This window comes from Megalops cyprinoides, chromosome 9, assembly GCF_013368585.1.
Source record: "Megalops cyprinoides isolate fMegCyp1 chromosome 9, fMegCyp1.pri, whole genome shotgun sequence".
Lineage (NCBI taxonomy): Eukaryota > Metazoa > Chordata > Actinopteri > Elopiformes > Megalopidae > Megalops > Megalops cyprinoides.
This window is the reverse complement of record NC_050591.1, coordinates 16,300,754-16,320,153: the sequence shown is the minus strand read 5'-3', so window position 1 is coordinate 16,320,153 and position 19,400 is coordinate 16,300,754. Positions and strand designations below refer to the sequence as shown.

Genomic DNA, 19,400 nt, shown 5'->3' with positions numbered 1-19,400 from the left:
AAGACGTAGCATGAGACACATAAGAATTATGTGTGACAGCTGAGTACCTCCTCCCGCATTGCATTGTTAAAGGACATAAAAAAGCACAGAGCTGATTCAACTTTTCTTTTAATTACCGTTTTACTTCTTTCCCCAGCATATGGTCGGAATCTCATAAAATGTGTCCCTCCTGTCTGTCTCCCTGTCCTCCTGCAGGTGAAATTTGTGCGTTTAAGATCCACGGGCAGGATGCCCCATTTGAGGCCGTGGTTTTGAACAAGACGTCCGGCGTCGGCCTGATCCGGGCCAAGAGCCCCATCGACTGCGAGCTGCAGAAGGAGTACACCTTCATCATCCAGGCCTACGACTGCGGAGCCGGGCCCAGCGGCAGCAGCTGGAAAAAGTCACACAAGTGAGTTTCAAAACCAGCAAGTTGCTGCGTGCAAGAACACGTGTGTGTGAGAGCACACATGCATGTGTTTGTGTACATTTAATGTTTGTTTTTGTTTCCTCTCATATTAAAGAAGGAGCGTATAGTTTATGTTCTGTTGCCTGAATGTAATGCTGATGTTTCATCATATTATGAAGAAGCATATGCTGATAGTTAGCGTGCGTTTAGGGTGCTATATTCTCATTCTGTAAACCAGCTTTGATAGCAAGGCCTTAAATTTGTGTATAATGTGAAAAATGTGTTACACACACACAGGAGGTATATGTACACACAGGTCCTGTCTGTCACCTTCTGGCTTGTTTGGATTCTTCTTGTGAGTCTTTCTGTCCTTTCTGTCTTGGCTGTCAGGCTTTGAAGTCTCTGTCTACATTTTGCTTGATTGTGTCAGCTCCTCATGGGAAAATGTAGGCGTTGATTCAGAGTGAAGTCTGTAAGCATACGATAGGGAGTAGCACCGGGCACTCAGACCTCATAAGAGGGGAGACAGTGACATAATGCATTTCAGTTAGGCTCTGATCGATCGGACCGTCGTCAGTATGGAGTCTGGAACGTTTGGACTGGCACAGTGGAAGACCAGGGAGCACGGTTACCGTGTTACTGTGTCTCTGGGACAGGGGAACGTCTATTTCAAGGAGTCCTTTATCGAAACAGTGGAAGAAAACAATGGTCTGTGACTGCACATGTACAGACCTGCTGAACACAGGTTTCCTAAGATTAGATTGGGTTATTGTCCTTGCAGGAGGATATTATTCCTACTCATACAGTGAGACACCAATAAGGCAGTGCAGGCCTAGCAGTGTGTTCAGCGGGTCAGCAGTGAACATTCCCAGAGCACAGGTCAGCTATAGGGGTGAGAAGAACACCTCTGTTTGTCCTTCCACACTCAGTCTTCTTCTCCGCTCTCCTTATTCCCTTGGACAAGACCCCCCCCCCCCTACACACACGCACGCACGCACGTGCACACACGCACTGTGTCTGTAGGAGCGGAGAGCTGCTGTAATACTGCAGGTTGGTCTTGAGTTGCCATCCTCCAGGCAGTAAAGGGCCTGCCAGTGCTCTGATAAACACCCCTGAGTGCCTCTCCACACTCCTCCATCACAGAGGGCTGCTTGTGGCACTCACCTTGTCACGCGCACTCTGACAGCTGTGCTGTAAAAGTAGCCCCCCCCCCCACCTCCATCACAGAGCTCACTGCTCCTCCAGGCCCCCACCCCACTGTCACAGAGCTCTGCCCTTCTGGGTATTGTATTAATTCCTCGTGTGATTTTATTGCTTTATCAACAGTGGTTCTCCAGAGAGTGGACTGCCATCTATGGCAGTATCTATGGATACTCTACTTGAAATGACATCAATACGATTGTGTGTTTGTGTGTGTGTGTGTGTGTGTGTGTGTGTGTGCGCGCGTACGTGTGTGCATGCATGCATGTTTCTGTGCAAAATCCTGCTCTTACATAAACCGGACATTCTGCTCAGCCCCTGTCAATCTCAGCAATCAGTCAGTGTCATTATGTGGCTGCAGCCTCACAGTGTTAGTACTGTACAGTACTGGATGTGTAGAGTGTGCTTAGAGACGCACCTCCCCATGCAGTGCCTGGCCAGCATTGAGCTACAGTGCCCCACCCAGGCGGAATGGCTGTGTCCTATATCACTCCCAGACACAAACGTACTGAGAATCCACGCCTGGAGACTCCCTGCAGCCCATCCACAGTGGCACCAGATTTAAACACTGGCGCTCCACAGACACCACACCTGCTCCTCATTGCAAACACCCTGTTTTTCTGTGTACCGCGGAGGGCTGTGTGTGACAGATGGGTGTTAGCCCTTGCCCTACGACGCAGCTATAAACAGAGATAAACAGAGAGGCAGGGCTTCTCCATGCTCCTCAGGGATTTGTTCCCAGATGCAAATCCCCACCCCCCTTTAGACACAGCCAAAATTGTACGCGACACGCTGGCCCCAAAGCAGGAGAGCAGTCAAGAAAATTACATAGTGAGGATGAGGGCCTTTAAGATCAGGGATGACACGGGGATGAGTGGAGAATCTCTCTCTGTCCCTCCCTCTCTCTCTTTCTCTCTCTCAGAAAGCCTGGTTAATTCACTACCTCACTCTTTCAGTGAGTGCAAGGGTCACACGACTCTTATGATGATTGGATAGTTGTTTTGTCTCTGTGTCTCTCTGTCTCTCTCTCCTCTTTCACCCCCCTCAGGGGGTAGACATACAGTCTCTCACACAGGTGGCAGAGAGGACACATTGACATATTAAAAATGTCTTTGATTTTATCGATATGATGTTTGCTGCACATGCACACAGGGTCTTATCCACAAGCACTGTGGTCGCCTTTTACATGCCATTATTCTTGTGTTGAGCAGGTAAACTCACTCAGAATAGCAGTTCCAAGGATGCGTAGCAGTTATAGGTGCACATCCTTCCACCTACTTCTTTGATAATGACTTCAGTTTCACAGGGGCGAGTCTGACTAAGCACCGGCATCAGTGGCCGGACACCCTGGGATTTGATCCCATGACCCCCAGGTATTGAGTCCAATGTACAGACAATTTATCTGCTGTGCTACCTCATCACACTTTGTCCTGATGCCAGCGTATGCATTTATAAACTGTCACTTGTAATTCAGAGATTGGCCGTAAGTGCTTCACCTCTATCGGCTGGAGATGTGGGAGAGCTAATTACCACTCAACCTCCTGAGCCCCAAGGCCCTTTCTTCACAGAGAAATGCTCAGGGAGTGACAAAGCCTTTCCTCCATGCCAGCCCGTGCTGCTGACTACCAGATGTAGTTCATTCACAGTTGAGAGTTGGGGGTAATGGTTTTCCTCCCGTGCTTCTGACACTCTCACAAAGCCAGGTATGGAGGACGGAGAGTGTTAACGCCATTTGCAAACGCGCCATAATGAAGAGAGCTGTCAGAGCGCTAAGTCATGTCCGCTGGGGGACATGTGAAAGACGTGCATCTGGCATTTATTCTCAAATTAGGAAGCCACAAGACGCACATCTCCTGTCTGCGCGGTTATTTATCGCGAGCATTATTTAACACTCACTGCAAGCGGAAAGACTGTCTGGGGGCTTTAAGAGTAGGGGGGGGAAATAAACCAACCTAATGTAATGGCACTTTTTATTGTCAGCGCACCCACATCCCAGCCCCCCCCCCCACCCCACCCCACTGCTGAGACGTTAATGCAGCTCTGCACCTATACAGCGTCAATGTGCTGCTGGCGGTAATAAATAGCTGCTAAACGCTCACTTACGGCCGTCTGTCCGGCTTTGTGCGGCAGAGCGCCGGGGCGCACGTTTCCAGATGTGTAGTGCCAGAAGGCCCTCCCCTTCGGCCCAGCATTTGGCACGCGCCTGACCTCCTTCCCCCTCGGGCCCGGGCTGGAAGGAAAGGTACAAGCCCAGTGCATTAATATGACAAGACAAGCACTTGTGAGGGATTTACTGGCCCCCCCGCTGGCACGGCACTCGTCTGCCGTCTGCCACTGTTTGCCCATCCTTATTCACAGCCCCCTGATTTACGCCAGCCCTCTCTCACTGTGGACAGGGAGGGAGGGAGAGAGGGAGGGAGGGAGAGTCTGCAGGTGCACGGGAATCTGTGTGTGTCTGTGTGTGTTTGCACGCTTTTGTGTGCACGTGCGTGTGTGTGTGTTTGCATACAAGCATGTGTGTCTGTGTTTGCATGCGCATGTGCGTGTGTGTGAGTGTCTGTGCGCCCACGTGTGAGTCTGTGTGTGTGTGTGTGTGTGTGTGTGTCTGTGCGCCCACTTGTGAGTCTGTGTGTGTGTGTGTGTGTGTGTGTGTGAGTGTCTGTGCGCCCACGTGTGAGTCTGTGTGTGTGTGTGTGTGTGTGAGTGTCTGTGTGTGCGCACACGTGTGTATGTGTGTGTGTGTGAGTGAGCGTGAGCGCATGCACGTGTTCGCGCGCACATGCGTGTCTCTGCCCTCTGTGTGTATATATGTCTGAGAGTGATGCGTCATAAACATTTCAAAGAAAATATGCCTCAATTCCTGAAAGGATGTGTAAGCATTTGTCCGTTTCCCTTTTTCATTGAGCATGTGTGTAGATGAATTTTTGACATGCGTCACATCACACCTTAAACGTGCTGACATGATGCAATGTGTGTGACTACCAGATGTTAGCACAAGGAAAGATTGCATTGCTGCTCATTTTTGCATCATTGCAGTCAAAGCATCTTCCACATGAGCACTTTTTGTTCTGTCTGCTGAGGACATTCCAGGTAAAGAGCGCAGCAGATTACATCTTTTCTGCCTCAGCAGTATCAGTGCACATGTCAGCCATTTCTGCGTCGTGTTCAGGCACAGCCTAGTCTGCATGGCCAGTCCTTGGGGGATTCTGTTGATTGCTTTATGTTACACAATTTCAAGTGATTTACCTAACTAGCCAAATAGTGTTGTTAAACAGTTCATTAAGAGCCATTAGCAGAAACAATTGCCTATTCCTGATACTGAATCTGTCAGCCTCCCACCCACCACATCACACCACACTGGCACCACCTGGTCTGACTCGCTTTCGCCCCCTGCTCCCCTGCCAGGGCGGTGGTGCACATCCAGGTGAACGACGTGAACGAGTTCCCCCCGGCGTTCCGGGAGCCGGCATACCGCGCGGCGGTGACGGAGGGCAAGATCTACGACAGCATCCTGCAGGTGGAGGCTGGGGACCAGGACTGCTCGCCGCAGTACAGCCAGATCTGCAACTACGACATCGTCACCCCGGACACGCCCTTCGCCATCGACCGCAACGGTCAGCAGCTGTCCCCCGCAGACTTTTCCACTGCCACCATCTGCTCATCCGCAGAAATGTGTCCTGTGTATGTGTTTTCAGTGTACAGTATCAGTCAAAAGGTTTGACACACCTTCTCATAGAAAGGTTTTTCTTTTATATTTACTATTTTTCACATTTTAGAAAAACAGTAAAGACATCAAAGCTATGAAATAACACAAATGGTATTATACAGTGACCAAGAAATTTTTAAACAAATCAAAACTCTCGTGTAGCCAAAAAATTAAAATTTTTGTTTTGGAAAGAAATTCATATATAGACATCAACTTCACTATTTATATTTGTCTAAGAAACAAATTTCAAGCATTTAAGCGTAAGTCTATAGATCAAAATGTCTTTAAGATAATAAGAAACATGCATTCAAATTGGTGTGTCCAAATTTTTGACTGGTCCTGTATGTGGACAGTTGTCCCACTTCAGATTCCTCTCAGGGCCTATAAGCACAATAGTTTTGTCCATTTCATGTTTTGTGAAGTTTCCGAAACTGCTGTGTGGTGTCAGGGACAGAAAGTGGAGCACAGTGCAGTCCTGTCACAGGACTGTAGGAGGGGTCACGTCCGTGGAGTTCACACATTCGTGAAGTTCACACGGCAAGAACTCCTTGCCTGCTCCGCCAGACCCCGAGCGATTACGAGGACAAGGTCAGCCGTAGCCTTAAGACCGCTCCGGCGGAAATCGCTCCAGACAGTTTCACATTTAGCCGTTTCCTCCCCGTGCCCCTCTGAAACCCCCCCCCCCCCGTTATTCCTCTCTCTCATCCATCAGCGGCGGGGGGTGCAGCAGCTGCCTGTCTCTGGACTCTCAGGGGAAGCGGGGGGCTTTGGTGGGGAGGGGGGGCCTGCTTTGTTGGCTTGGCTCGGGCTCGTCAGTCCTCCAGTCGCACCGCTGCCCAGGGTTCCCCCCCACCCGGCCTGCGACTGGCGCTTTCCACGTTCGATTAGAGCCAGATTCACACAGAATGATGCATGGGGCCGCCGCAGTGTGTTTTGTTCTGAGGGCCTTTGGAGCCGTCATTAACTGCAGATCAGAGACCTGAGTGGGTTATTAAATACAACAGAACCTCTGGCTCCGGGTGACTGTGGGAGAGATGGAGAGGGAGAACGAGAGGGCAAGAGAGCGCTCTTCATCTGGAGAGCGCAACAGAGCTTACATGTATTTTTATCACTGCAAACATTCGTTTTGTTTTGCAGAATTAGACAGGATAAATGACATATATTCTTACTAAAGGGTAGTGAATATGTCTTCCTGATGGAGGGTTGTGTCAGAAGGCAGGATATGCCACCTCTTCTTCTAGGTGTCATATGACTACATATTCAAGACGTACCCTCATACAGCGTCATAAATGACTGTATGTATGTATTAGTGAATTTTTTTTCATTCATACGTGCTATACATGCTCACCTAGAACAGATGGCTATAAGCAGAGGCTGAGGCCAAGGCATGAGGCGTATATGAGGCAGTTTATGAACAAGGCAGGGAGCAGGGTTCTACCAGGACTGGTCTGGCAGTGGTCCTCCAGTGAGGGGGGAATTGGTTCAGTGCCACTACATGCTAATGTGCTCTCTGCCATGCAGATAACACCAGGAAGAGCAGGTGCCCCCACTCTACACCTCCCCACAAACAGGGACAACGTCACCCCATCTGCCACCGCACAGACACCCCAACACGTGTACGCAGACATACACCCACGCTCTCCGATGCGCCCAGAGTGATGTCATTCCCCCCCCCCCTCCTTCCCACAGTGCCATTTAGTTTCTCTGTGATTTGAAACCATCTCGGCGCCTCAGGTGAAAGGCAGCAAGGGACTTCTGTTACTGTAGGAAGGGGGGTAAAAACGCAATTTATTATCTTTTCACAGTTGTCAGCAGTCACAGCACATTTGGTCCGCTGACACGGATAACTTGATGTTGTAATTTAAACGAGGGAAATTGCGTCTCCATTGAGCGGAAAGCGCCGTGCGCACGGATGAAGGCAACAAGGGGTGAAATGGGAGGAGGAGCCGCTACATTCTTGAAGACCTGCTCTGAACACTGAACACATGAAGGGTTTTTTTTTCCCCCTCAGACGCCAGGTCCCATCCTCCCCTTCTGCCCGCGTGCGTCGTATAGTTAATATTGTGTTTACCCTGTTTTCCTCACTGTGCAGACGCCTCCTAAACTGGCTTATACTAAGATACAGAGAGACCGAGAGAGAAAGAGAGACTGCGCTTTTGACCTGCTGTTGTGTATACAGTGCTTTTCTCATCTCAGACAGCCAAGACCCACCAAGAGATTCGTGTACTGCACAGTTGGCCATCAGAAACGGAGTCTGGTTAACTGACATCCTTAGCGGTATCCTTTTGACCCTACCCTTATAACACATCTCTCAACTACGGAGCTGTTGCTCTACACACAGCTTCTTCTAAGGTCTCACACATCCAGGTAGCCATCATTCCATGATCCACTGCCCAGCAATGATTATATTATACTGATACTAGATACTGTTGACTCGCTGGCGTCATCAGTTTATTTTGGATCACTGGTGTTACCAGTTTATTGTATTTTTTAAAAGACAGGGTGCTCAGTTTCAGAAACTGCACATCATCCATCCCTCGTTCACTTCAAATATTCTTGCTGCTTGAAAGAGAAGAGGTTTTGTATTAACGTGAATAGAAATTAACTCCAAGTCTCTATGTCACCCCCCTCTCCCCCTTCCAGGCAACATCAGAAACACAGAGAAGCTGAGCTATGACAGGCAGCAGCAGTACAAAATCATGGTGACCGCGTTCGACTGTGGGCAGAAGAGGGCAACGGAGAGCGTACTGGTGCGCATAGACGTCAAACCTGTCTGCAAACCTGGCTGGCAAGGTGAGCATCATCTCATTCCTCAGAAATGTCCGCCCCCGCCATTTATCGCATGACGATACAACTGTGATTCAGCCTATCCCATAACTGCTTCAGGCCGAGGTCAAAAGGTCAGCACCATTGTAACATTTTCACGTGCATTGAGCCCTGTATGAGTAGAGTAAATGTCTGGAGGATTATCTCACTTTATCGCAGCTGTTTGCTAAACCCAAGTGTTACTCCATCCATGAATGTGGAGCAAGTGAGTGAGTGAGTGAGTGAGTGAGTGAGTGAGTGAGTGAGTGAGTGAGTGAGCGAGTGAGCGCAGAGGTAGAAGTAGCACCCCCAGCTCAGTTTGATTAAAATCATTGCAGGCTTTACAACAGTAGAAGCAATTAAGTGCACTGAGTAGAGTTCACCACCAGTCAGATTCCACTCTACAGGGACCTTCTTCTATTAAAACCTGCAGCAGCTGAATTGCTATTTATTGGTGTTGCTGTTTACATTCCTGCACTGAGTGAGCGCATCCACGACAGAGTGATGGAGTGAGAGCGTCAGTGGTGAAGGTGGTGGCAGGGGGGAAGGGAGGGGTAACAGTAAACCTGCATTAACAGGTCTGTCAGCTGCAGGGTGTCAAACCCTCGCTAAGCCGCGGTCAGAGACCGCGGCCCACTAGCTGCGCTGAGAGAGCAGGCCTCTTAGTGGCGGAAGCTTAATTGTACTGTGGAATTTCACTTCACCGCTGCTTACTGGAGGTTGCAATCAACACCGTGACAGCTGTCTGCATTCCAGCTCTGTCAACACCGGAAAACAGAAGGCAAAACAAAGCACGGAATGTGATCGCATTCGTCTGTATATTTATAGGTGGAATTGTAATGTGTGTCATTTTAAAGTTTAATTTTCAGAGAACTGTAAAGTGTAAAGAGGACATCTCCATCATACACTGCCATTACACCAATGATTGTCGCCAATGTGCTGTCATACACCTTGACCCTTAACATCCAGTCCCACCCCCCCACCCCCATAAAAATAATGTACAATAAGCATAAAAAGCTCAACCTGGGATCCCAATTTTCTTTTTACACGTCCCCAGTACAGACACAGCGCCAGCATCGAGAATGTCTGATTCACATGCCTTGTCAAAAGAAACATAACCACGGGGGAATGAACAGAGAACAGGAAAATATGGCCTTTTATTTTGTACAGAATGGCATTAACATCTTTCCAACAGCAGCAAATTAATCTCTTTGAAGCCAGTCTTCGCTTATTTTTTTTTTTTCTCGCTGGCGCGGATTTGCACTTGTCATTAGAGCGTTGTCAGTAGCAGGGGAGAGCAGCTCACCTTCCCCCGCGAGCTCCTATCCCGCCTGCAAAGGGCAGCCCTCTCAGCGAGCGCCGCTGACACGGGAGCGCAAATGCCACCCGCCCGAGATTAGGAGCAGGTCACGTACACGGAATGTCGCCACCCCGTCGACAATGGCGTGTATATTCCCCATCTCAATCAGCGTGTCGGGATCAGCTCTCTCTCTCTCCGGATAAGAGAACGTATCGGTGTCCCTAAAGCCCCGGCGCAATGCTGAAATTGACAGTCGCGGCCGGGTCACACCGCCGCCGCAACATTTATCCAGTTAATGACCTCCCGCCCCTCACAGCACCTCTCCCCTCCAGCCTCCTCTTATCACCTTTGTCGTTATAGATGACTCATTTTTACCTCTGTCTGGGTCATCAGTTGCCCTTTCACGAGCGTATCGCTGGAAAGTGCTATCGCTCATTCGTGTATATCAACTGACTTCACGGCACAAAAGCGACTGTATGAGGGAAAAATCAGGCTGCTGGGGAGCATGTGTGCTCTGTGCAAAGCGGCGAGGGCTCCGAGGGGAGACGAGATGGAGAAGGACAGGGATGGTGATGGAGGTGGAGGAAGGATGCAGAAGCAGAGATTGTGGAACAAACAGAGCCTGAGCGGCTCTCATTCCGGCTCCTCAGGCGTGTAATCTCCTCTCCCCTCGGTCCAGGCTCCCCTGTCGGTGCGCATCGCTCCGGAGTGACAGAGCGGAGCAGCAACAGTCCAACTGACCACCCTCCCCCTCCCCCACCGTCCCCCACCTTCCCCCTATCCCCTCCTTGAATGAGTTTTCAGGAGAGTGACATTTTCTCCCTTACCTGAGAAAGTCCCTGTCACTCTGTACCTCCGCAAACACCTGACAAGCTCTGCTGTTCCCATTAAAAGTGCTGCTTTTGCTTTTCCTTTACCAAAACAGTTGGAGAGAAGTTTCTCCTTCTCTCTTCTCAGTGTGACATGTGAGAAAAGTCAGGGTGGAGGGCTGCTTCTGAGAGTTCCTCCTTCTCAGACTCACAGACATTTCCATGTCTAAATCAGGAAAAGAGCAGCAAATTGAATAGCGTTTTTCCTGCTTTTAGGGGGACCTAGATAATACCCCAAGCCTAAATCTCATGATAGGAGCGTCAGTGTGCGGGAGCAAGCGGTATCACTGTACATAGCTCACTTACGCGTTCAGCTGTTTATCGTTCAACATACAGCATGCTGTGATAGATTGGAGAAGAATGAGACATGGCAGTGACCAATTGTCTGTGCACGCGTGCGTGTGCGCGTGTGTGCATTTGAGTCATAAACCACATCTCTCTGTTCGCTTTGCATCTCACTTCACTGAGGCTCTCAGCCTCACCTTTTCTCTGCCTGGCCATTTGAGCTGCATTATCTGCTCTCCTCCAGAAATTAAACCCACATTCAAATTCAATCAATGTTAGCACAGAGGTTATCTAATTATGATGTCCATTTGTGTACTCCGGAAAATATCAGCGGTATGGTTATGTTCTCTCTGTGTATTGATTCACGAACAAAAATATGATATCGTAAAGTATGACTGTGTTAAATAGGCAGTCTCTGGATTGCAGAGATGTAGCTATGGAAATATTCTAATATATATATATATATACTGCAGCACACCGGCTATTGTGCACAAGGTCAGCTTCCACTCAAAATCACTTTCAGGCACCTTTTCAGGAGATGAAAGTGTGATTTAAAAAGCCTTGTGTGCTTGCCTTCCGGAAACCTCTTTAAAGCCAGTGTGATCGGGAAGGAAGATCAGGAATAAAGTCATTTCAGATAAGGGAAGGAAGAAAAATTAAAGAAAGGGGGAAAAAAAGAGAGAGATGGGTTTTCTTCCATCAGGCCCGTGTCCCCTGTCAACGTGTTTGTTGTCCCTGGTGCTTCCGTGCCCCGCCTACAGCAATCTTCACTTCCTCAGGCACCTTCCAGTGTTCCGTCTAGATCCCCCGGCCCGATACGGCGCCACTGACAATCATCGGCGCGGACCCGCTCAGCCGTCCTCGACGGCGACAAACTCATTCCCTCAGCCCCCGCGTTCAAAACTCCCTCTGATTAAACCATTGAAGCCGCCCTTCCCATAAACCCGCAAAGGAAATGCGGCGACCTTCCTTTCGCCGCCCGTGATTTGGGCTCGCTCTCCTTTATCCTCCCTGGCTTCCTGTTTCAGAGAACGCGGTTGAGTTGACTGAAGAGGCGTACGGGGGCACCTGACAGCTGGTATCATCCCTTTATCAGGGTGAAAAAGGTTCAAAGGAAAAAAAAAAATGGGGACGATGACAGATACCCTCCCCACCTCCCCCTTACCAGGGTACCGCCGAATGATTGCATTCACAGAATTTCGCCAGTCGGAGATTGGAATTTTCTCCAGTGAGATTGGAGTACCGTTGATGCGAGGCTTTTGAGTGAAGGTGGACTGGATAGCGAATGATTACCTGGGTGGAGGGAGGCATCATCACCCATTCTGTCCTCCAAACATATTGTGTGCGAACCCCATTTGCTTTTCTTAAAGAGCTTAAAATGCCCAAGGATCTCAGAGCTATAAGCTAAAACAAGGGCACTACGTTAGATAACAGCTGGATGAGACCTGGTTTCAGGCTTTTAGGTAACTATGACTGAAAAAACACACACCATGAGATGGAAACAGGGATAGTTCTGCTCACGAAACTCTCAACAGCAAATGGCAATCCCTTATTGTAAAGTGATGCTCTACAGTGTCGAAATTCTGTAACAGTCTAACAGCGTGTGGCTCTTTTTCCCTCTTTTAGATAACCTATAAATCTTAGTTATGCCTTCCAAGTGCTATCCTGCATTGAAACAGGTTAAAAAAAAACTGTAAATTGATTTTCAGAATGTGAGACCCACTAGTGAATAAACGGCTCATAATTTAATGTCTGCCAAAGACCCTCAAACACCGTCCAGCATGTTTCTCCTCAGATGCTGTCAGACCTATAAAGCAAACAAGCAGACCAGGGCCCTGAGCACGCTTTCAAGCTTGCGGTCGGCAGTCATCCTCTCCCTTAGGCTCGTAGGAAATAATTGTTTCGGTCTTAACCTTAACCCATATTAAAACCGGGCCAAATCACGTACATTCACCAGCCCGTGTGCTGTAGAATACTGCCCTCTGGGTTTCCTCTGGGTTGGTGTAGAGTGCGAGCAACTGAAAACAAGCCGAGATTAGGTTCTGCCAGAAATGGATCATGGATGCAGGGATGTACCCAAAAACGTTTCCTCTAAATGTACTTGTGTTTCCTTTTATATGGGTGTCCCTTTTAAGGGTTATTAAAACATGCATATCTATCTGTCCGTCTGTCTATTGTTTTGATCTGCCTGACAGAATAAAATCATCCACAGCCTGAGAAATAAAAAAATGTTATAATAAAATGGCAAGGTGTTTCTTCTGATAGAGGAATAGTTGAAAGACTACAGTTTGTGTTAATGTGTATGTGGATCACTCCAAGAAAAGCTTCGATGTTTCTCAAGTGGAATTTTGAATTAACAGATGGTGGATTCGTGGTTGCAGCTATATGCTTATAAAGAAAGTGCCATATTGCTGCAGAAATGATATGTATTTTCAGCATTATGAGTGAATAACTCACTGGGCATTGCAGCCCAAATCTTTTTTTCCCCCTCTGGCTTTTTATAACCTTTTCATAGCACTAATTACTAACCATCTGAATAACATTACAATACTGAATAATACTAAGGAGGCCAAAATGCAGATGAAAATGATGCTCTGTGAGAATGTGCCAAGACCAGCAACCTCTGCCAGTGCAAAGAACAGTGGAACCACAGCAGCGTTCACAAAACATGCTGGATAAGGAAACAGCGCCCTGCCGTGTTTCATAAAAAGGAGTAAATTATTTAGCAGGGAAACAAATGGAATGCTCAGCCGCAAAGCGTTTCTCTGCAGGACAACAAGACAAACAGCCTGTATGAATTTAGCGTCTATCCTGTGTTCCTGCCGCAATAACAGAAAACATCAGGGGCGCCAGCGAGAGCCCTCTTACCGATCAAATGCGGGGAAACATTCATTGTCATTGTTTTCAGAATTTAGCACAGTGTCAGTGTGGGACACTCCGTCACGCGTCGTGGCAAACGACTGCAGTGAGATAGCGGATAGCAAAGTGCAGCACATCGAAGAACAGCGATGAACAGCGATGAACACACAATGCAATCAGCAGGTCAACCGCTGCATCGTAAAGGCGGAGAGAATTTATTCATCGCTTACTTTGGCTTCTTCTGACAGCAGAAGCAGCTGGTGCTGAGTGGAGCTCTACATCTTTAATTCCTTTTTTTTCTTCTATTTTACATCACTGAGCATCACTGAGTCTAATTAAAATATTAATTATCGTTTGTCACAACAAACCGCTGTCTGTCATTGCGTGTGTGACAAGGATGAACATAGTGCTGTTACAGAACCTGAGCTCCTAGGGAAGAATTTAATTTATCTGCTGCCAAATGTGAGTTTGTCAGCCCTGCACTGCTTAGTCTAACTTAAATATGCCCTGAAAAGCCCCCAGTTGAGAGATTAGCTTCTCTGAGGTCTTGGATTTCGCAGTTTTTAGACAATGCTGCAGAAAGGTAGGAAGTCATATCTGTATTGTCTCAGCATGGTATAGAGTGTAACTGCAGCAGCATGAATTCAGTAAGATATTTTGCAGTGGAAGGCACAACCAGGCAATAACCTTCAACCAAGGTATATACAGAGGAGGGAGAGCGTTAAAGAGAAAAAAAAACATGACAGTTGGAATAGAGAGATAAACAGAGGCATGCTGTTTTCCCTCTGCACTCTTTCCCTTTGCTTTCATCTCCATATGCTTTTCAATTTTGCCTCCCATTTCCAGATCGCACCCTCTCATTTCCTGTGAGATTGATCAAACTGCGTGTGGAAGGCAGAGTGTGATGTGACACCGTAGTGAATGAGGGGTTCCGTTCTTCTGTCTGCAGTCTTTATGGCCATGCTGCGTGAGACGATACTTTCAGCTCCAACTTAACGGCATAGACGGGAGTCCTGTCCTTGGAGTAAACTGCACGTGTTATTTTAGCCCCACATAAAAATGGTTGTTTTACAGGGATGAATGGCAGCCTCCTTTTAGATCCCTGAATATTGACATGCATGAACACAATGGGGGCGCAGCAAGGGCCTTCGGAGAGGTTTAGCAGAGGATCCCCCACAGAATCACTCAGATTTCCAAGGTTGCAACAAACTTTTAGACGTAAAATCGAATGAAAACCGAGGGCTAATTTAGAGCTGCATTTTGCATCTCATATTCCCAGTTGCAATGGTCTTTAAATTTCCTGCTGCCCTCTAGAGGAGACTAAAATACCACAGGATTATTTTTGGAGCAGGAGATCTTTTTCTTCTCCTGCGGGTATCTGGTGAGAAAATCCCTTTGTGGGAGAGTGTGTTCAAGTGCAATTCCCATCATCCAGCAGCACAGATCTAGCTTTGAGGAGTGCATCTGCGCATCTGAAAGCACAACAATCATCTGAAAAAGCACAGTACTGAATTGAAATAATAGCAATAATTATTTCTGATTGAGAAATAGTGCACTGCGGGTACATATGTAAACGTTGCCTTAATTTAATATACACCAAACTGTAGTCCTCATTGATACCATGTTCATTCCTTATCTTAAAATGCATTTTAATTTAACTAATTATATAATGCATCTTATATTTTGAGTTAAAGCACCTGTCACTTACACAGAAATTCTGTAATGAACATAGATAACCATGGACATCAGTCCTCTATATGTCATTATCTAAATGAGTTAAATGGTTGAGTATATATTCTACTATTAAAACATACTTGTGATTTTATTGAGCCTTTAGGCTGTGGCATCATTAATGAAGATATGTGACATATGTTTCATACTGGTCTGAGGTCACAAGAGTAGACAAGCATCTGTTTTTATGACCTGTCTTCTGTCATTGTTTGAAGGAACTTTAAACATATATTTAAACCAGCATTAATAAGCCAGTTAATGAGGTATGTTCTAAAAAATGTTGTTGGAAGTAGCTGTAAATAGACAACTTTTCAGTTTTATATCTGTGAAGGACAGCCTTCACATTAATCCCAAACTATTAATTGTTTAATTAATTTTTATTAAATCATTTTGAATATTTTTTTCTTGCTCTTTTATTTTTTGTGAGAAGTATCTGCCAGCTTCTTCACAATATCATATGTTAGAGGGATAAATGACTGTACCTGAAAACCACATTTTATTTAATTTTATGACCAGATTGTGATTATGATTTGATTGCAGTGTGTGTATATATAGGTTGGTGTGTATATGGTTCTTACATCATGTGTCCATCTCCCAGGCTGGAGCAAGCGAGTGGACTATGAGCCAGGGACTGGCAGCAAGCAGCTTTTTCCCAAGATGCACCTGGAGACGTGCGATGACCCCCTGTCTTCAGTGAGAGCCACAGTAGAGCTGCAGACCAGCCATATTGGAAAGGGCTGTGATCGAGAGACCTACTCTGAGAAATCCCTTCAGAAACTGTGTGGTATGTTTGCCTTCGATGTTGACTTTGATCCTTGATGTAAGCAGGTGACCCAGGGCATGTAACGTCTGTAATGTTTATGTCATGTATGTCTTACGAGGATTTTATAAAGAACAGATAATGTAAAGCATTGAAGTGTTAGGGAATGTACTGTTCATCTACAGCGGTATGATGGTTGAATGGAAGACAAGAGGTCTCTTGCACATTTGCTTTAAGAGGATGTCCACTTCTCATATGGAAAACCCCAAAGCCTGCACATCGCCCTTTTTAGCCTCCAGCTAATGCTTTGTGTACAGAGAAGAGCCTCACTACAAGCACAAATTTGTGTGTTTCATTGCCTTTTTTGTCCCTAAATGAATAATTGAGAAGCCTGGAGTGTTTATACTGAATGCAGAACATGGCCCTATTACAGTTCATCGAACAAAGTATGGTGTCGCGTTTGAGTAATGACCCTAAATGTCTCTTGATACCCTTATCGAAATCCGTATGTCTGTTCTAGCTTATTTTGTATGCATGGTTTACTACTAAAGAGTCTTTCAAAGCTCCATAATCGTTATCTAATACGAAACAGAATAAATTATAATTGCTTTTTAAAGCGCAATCAATTTAAAATAATATACAAAGACATAACAAAACAGAATGCTCACTGCACAAGGCTGTAAGATTTCCTTGTAAATTTATTTGCTGAACCACTCAGAGAAAATCTAATTAAGTCAATAACTTTCTACTTTCATAAATGAGGGGAGCAAAGGAACCAGCCATCTGTATAGCTGTACTGCATAAGCATATAGATCTTTACTGTCTGTTAGAATACATTTCTGAATTTTTTGCAACCTTCGCAACCAGGCGTAATGCAGATCCTTACTGAATTATAAAGAGTCAGACAGGTATCCCTCATGCTCAGGTAATGCTAATTCTTTGGTTGCTTTGTTGACATTGTTGAAGCTTAATGATGTTAGAACACCATCATGGTTGTAAAAATGCAGTGTGTTTTCTCTATTGACACTTTTGAGGTAGATTTGAGTCACACACTAATTCAATTTCTGGCAAATGTACAGCCTGGAGTTTATTTATTCTTATATATTTATTCATATATATGTCCATCAAGGGAAATTTTGGCAGAAATTCAGTGAGGTTTTTTTTTTAAGTTCATTGTGGTGACCTTAAACTGTGGCAGTGAAATGTTTACCATGGCTTAGGTCAAGCTGCTGCCAGGAGCACAGCAAACTCAGCTAATCCCAGTCCAGTTTCCATCTGAGTCATTGGTAAGTGCTGATGCACAAGAGTGCAGCAAATTTGAATGATCTCAGACCAGTTTCAGCCTGAGTGGTTAGTAAGTGCTGCGGCCAAGAGTGCAGCAGATTAAAATGATCTCAGACCTGTTTGAGTGTGAGTGGTTGGTGTGTGCTGATGGCCACGAGTTGACTCTTGAGTTGCTGTGCGAGTATATTCAGGCCATTTTGTACAAAAATATACGGTGGATCTAAAATCAGGGTGAATCAAGGCTTAATGGACATAGACCTGATTTATTATGTATTTTTTCCCAAGTAAACAGTTTTTTGATGTTAAAACTTCAGCGTGCTATGAATGGATAGAGTAGCTGGCTGGCCATATGGTAGTAGTTTGTAATTTAGCCCCCAGCCGACGCTGGGAACACTGTGCAGGATGGGAATAGGGTGGCGTCTGTTGAGAGGCATTAGTCACCCTGTCACAGTGGATAAAGCGGTACTCATTCCATGTTCCCTGTGCCCCATTACTTTTCATGATCTCCCGTCTGACATGGCCAGAATAACGTTTCTTTATGACATGACTGCCAAAATCCTTCACAAAAAGAGGCTAAATAATTGAGTCTGGAGAAAAGATGGGAGGTGAAAATGGAAAGAGATGGAATAAAGTAATCAGAGATAGACAGGGCTCTCTTTGCCTGAGATCCCTGCGCATCACACTTCCATCAAACTAAAAGCATGCGCATCAAAGGTGTGACATCTGTAAGCCATTTTCAACACAAAAACACTTGTCACTGTGCCATTTCTTCTTTTCTGTTGTTGCCACTCCCGTTGTCACAGTCTTGTGCAGGTGCCTTTTATATATATAAAACACATTGTGGCCCAGATGAAGGTAGCATGAGGGTAGCGTGGGAATATCTTTAGACTGTTGTTGATTAATAATTCATTCATGTTGTTATATTTAATCAGTAAATATCAAATGAATGATCGTAAATTACATATTTTCTTAGCAGACACCCTTACCCAGAGTGACCTATATTTGTTAGCATGTTATTCATTTGTGCAGCAAGATATTAACTGAAGCAATTCAGGGTAAACACCTTGCTCAAGGGTACGCCAGCACCACCCCACCTGGCAACTGACCCTGAAACTTTTGGGTTTGATTTGATTTGAATTTAGCTACATAACATTCATACCATCGTTATCCAGTCCTGCTCTTGTCTTTTCCTATTAATCCTTTCCCAGGGGCTTCATCTGGAAGCACAGACCTGCTCCCAGCCCCCAGCGCCTCCACCAATTGGACCGCCTCCCTGCTGACAGACAGCGGCCGGGACAGCGACCTCATCTTTCGCTTCGACGGGCATCAGGCAGCCAAGATCCCAGACTGGGTGGTGCCGCAGAACCTGACAGACCAGTTCACCATCGCCACCTGGATGAAGCACGGGCCGAGCCCGGGCCTGCGGGCTGAGAAGGAGACGCTGCTCTGCAACTCCGATAAAACCGGTGAGCAGACCTGGCACTGGACTGGTCAGCATGGACGTGGAGGCTGGGGCTCGTTGCCAGGGCCGGGAGTCCCTCAATACTTCAAAAAATAAATAAAAAATAGCCATATAAATGGGTAACAGAAAACACGCGGTGTAATCCATTTATGTAAAAAGATTATGCGATTGGACGTATTGTACTGTAACTTGCCCTAGATAAGGCCATCTGCTGAACAAAGATACAGTGTTCTGGATTATAGTGAGTGCAAGCAGCCTTAGGCCTGGAGGGACACCTCAGTTTCTGTTTTTTTTATTTTACCCAAGCTTTTACAAAACTGGGATTATTACAAAGCTGAAATGATGTTAATGTGGCCACTCAAGTTATTGATGACTTTGATAGCAGGAATGTGTGTAGGACTGCAGTACCCATGAATTAGGGTTGATTACTCCTTTGCTCTGTATTAAAGCACTGATAGTTACTTAGTCAATTTCATATCTCATCTACACCATGTGCCCACAACACATGGTTATTATGTAAAAGTCAGAGGTTCGAAATCAAACCACAGAGATAGAGAGTCTTGCATGTTTTAGCTTGTTAGTTAATGTGACTTTCCTGGATTTTTGATTATATTACTTATAACAATGGTCTGTGTGCAGTGACTACACTGTTGATGCATAGAAATCTTGACGCACCCGCCTTCTTGTGGTCATACTGTTTCGATCAAAGCCCATCAAATCACAGTGATTAGAGAGGGCTGCCCTAGGATTT

The 19,400-nt window shown here is 46.2% G+C and overlaps 1 protein-coding gene across 1 annotated transcript in view; it reads left to right on the top strand.

Annotated features, from left to right (window-relative positions):
• LOC118783553 (calsyntenin-2-like) overlaps positions 1-19,400 on the top strand; it is a 201,853-nt gene that overhangs the window by 142,574 nt on the left and 39,879 nt on the right. The window contains exons 3-7 of the mRNA XM_036537479.1: positions 196-391; positions 4,994-5,202; positions 7,938-8,087; positions 15,742-15,927; positions 18,396-18,653. Of these exons, the coding sequence (XP_036393372.1) occupies positions 196-391; positions 4,994-5,202; positions 7,938-8,087; positions 15,742-15,927; positions 18,396-18,653 (999 nt within the window). The remainder of the gene's footprint in view (positions 1-195; positions 392-4,993; positions 5,203-7,937; positions 8,088-15,741; positions 15,928-18,395; positions 18,654-19,400) is intronic.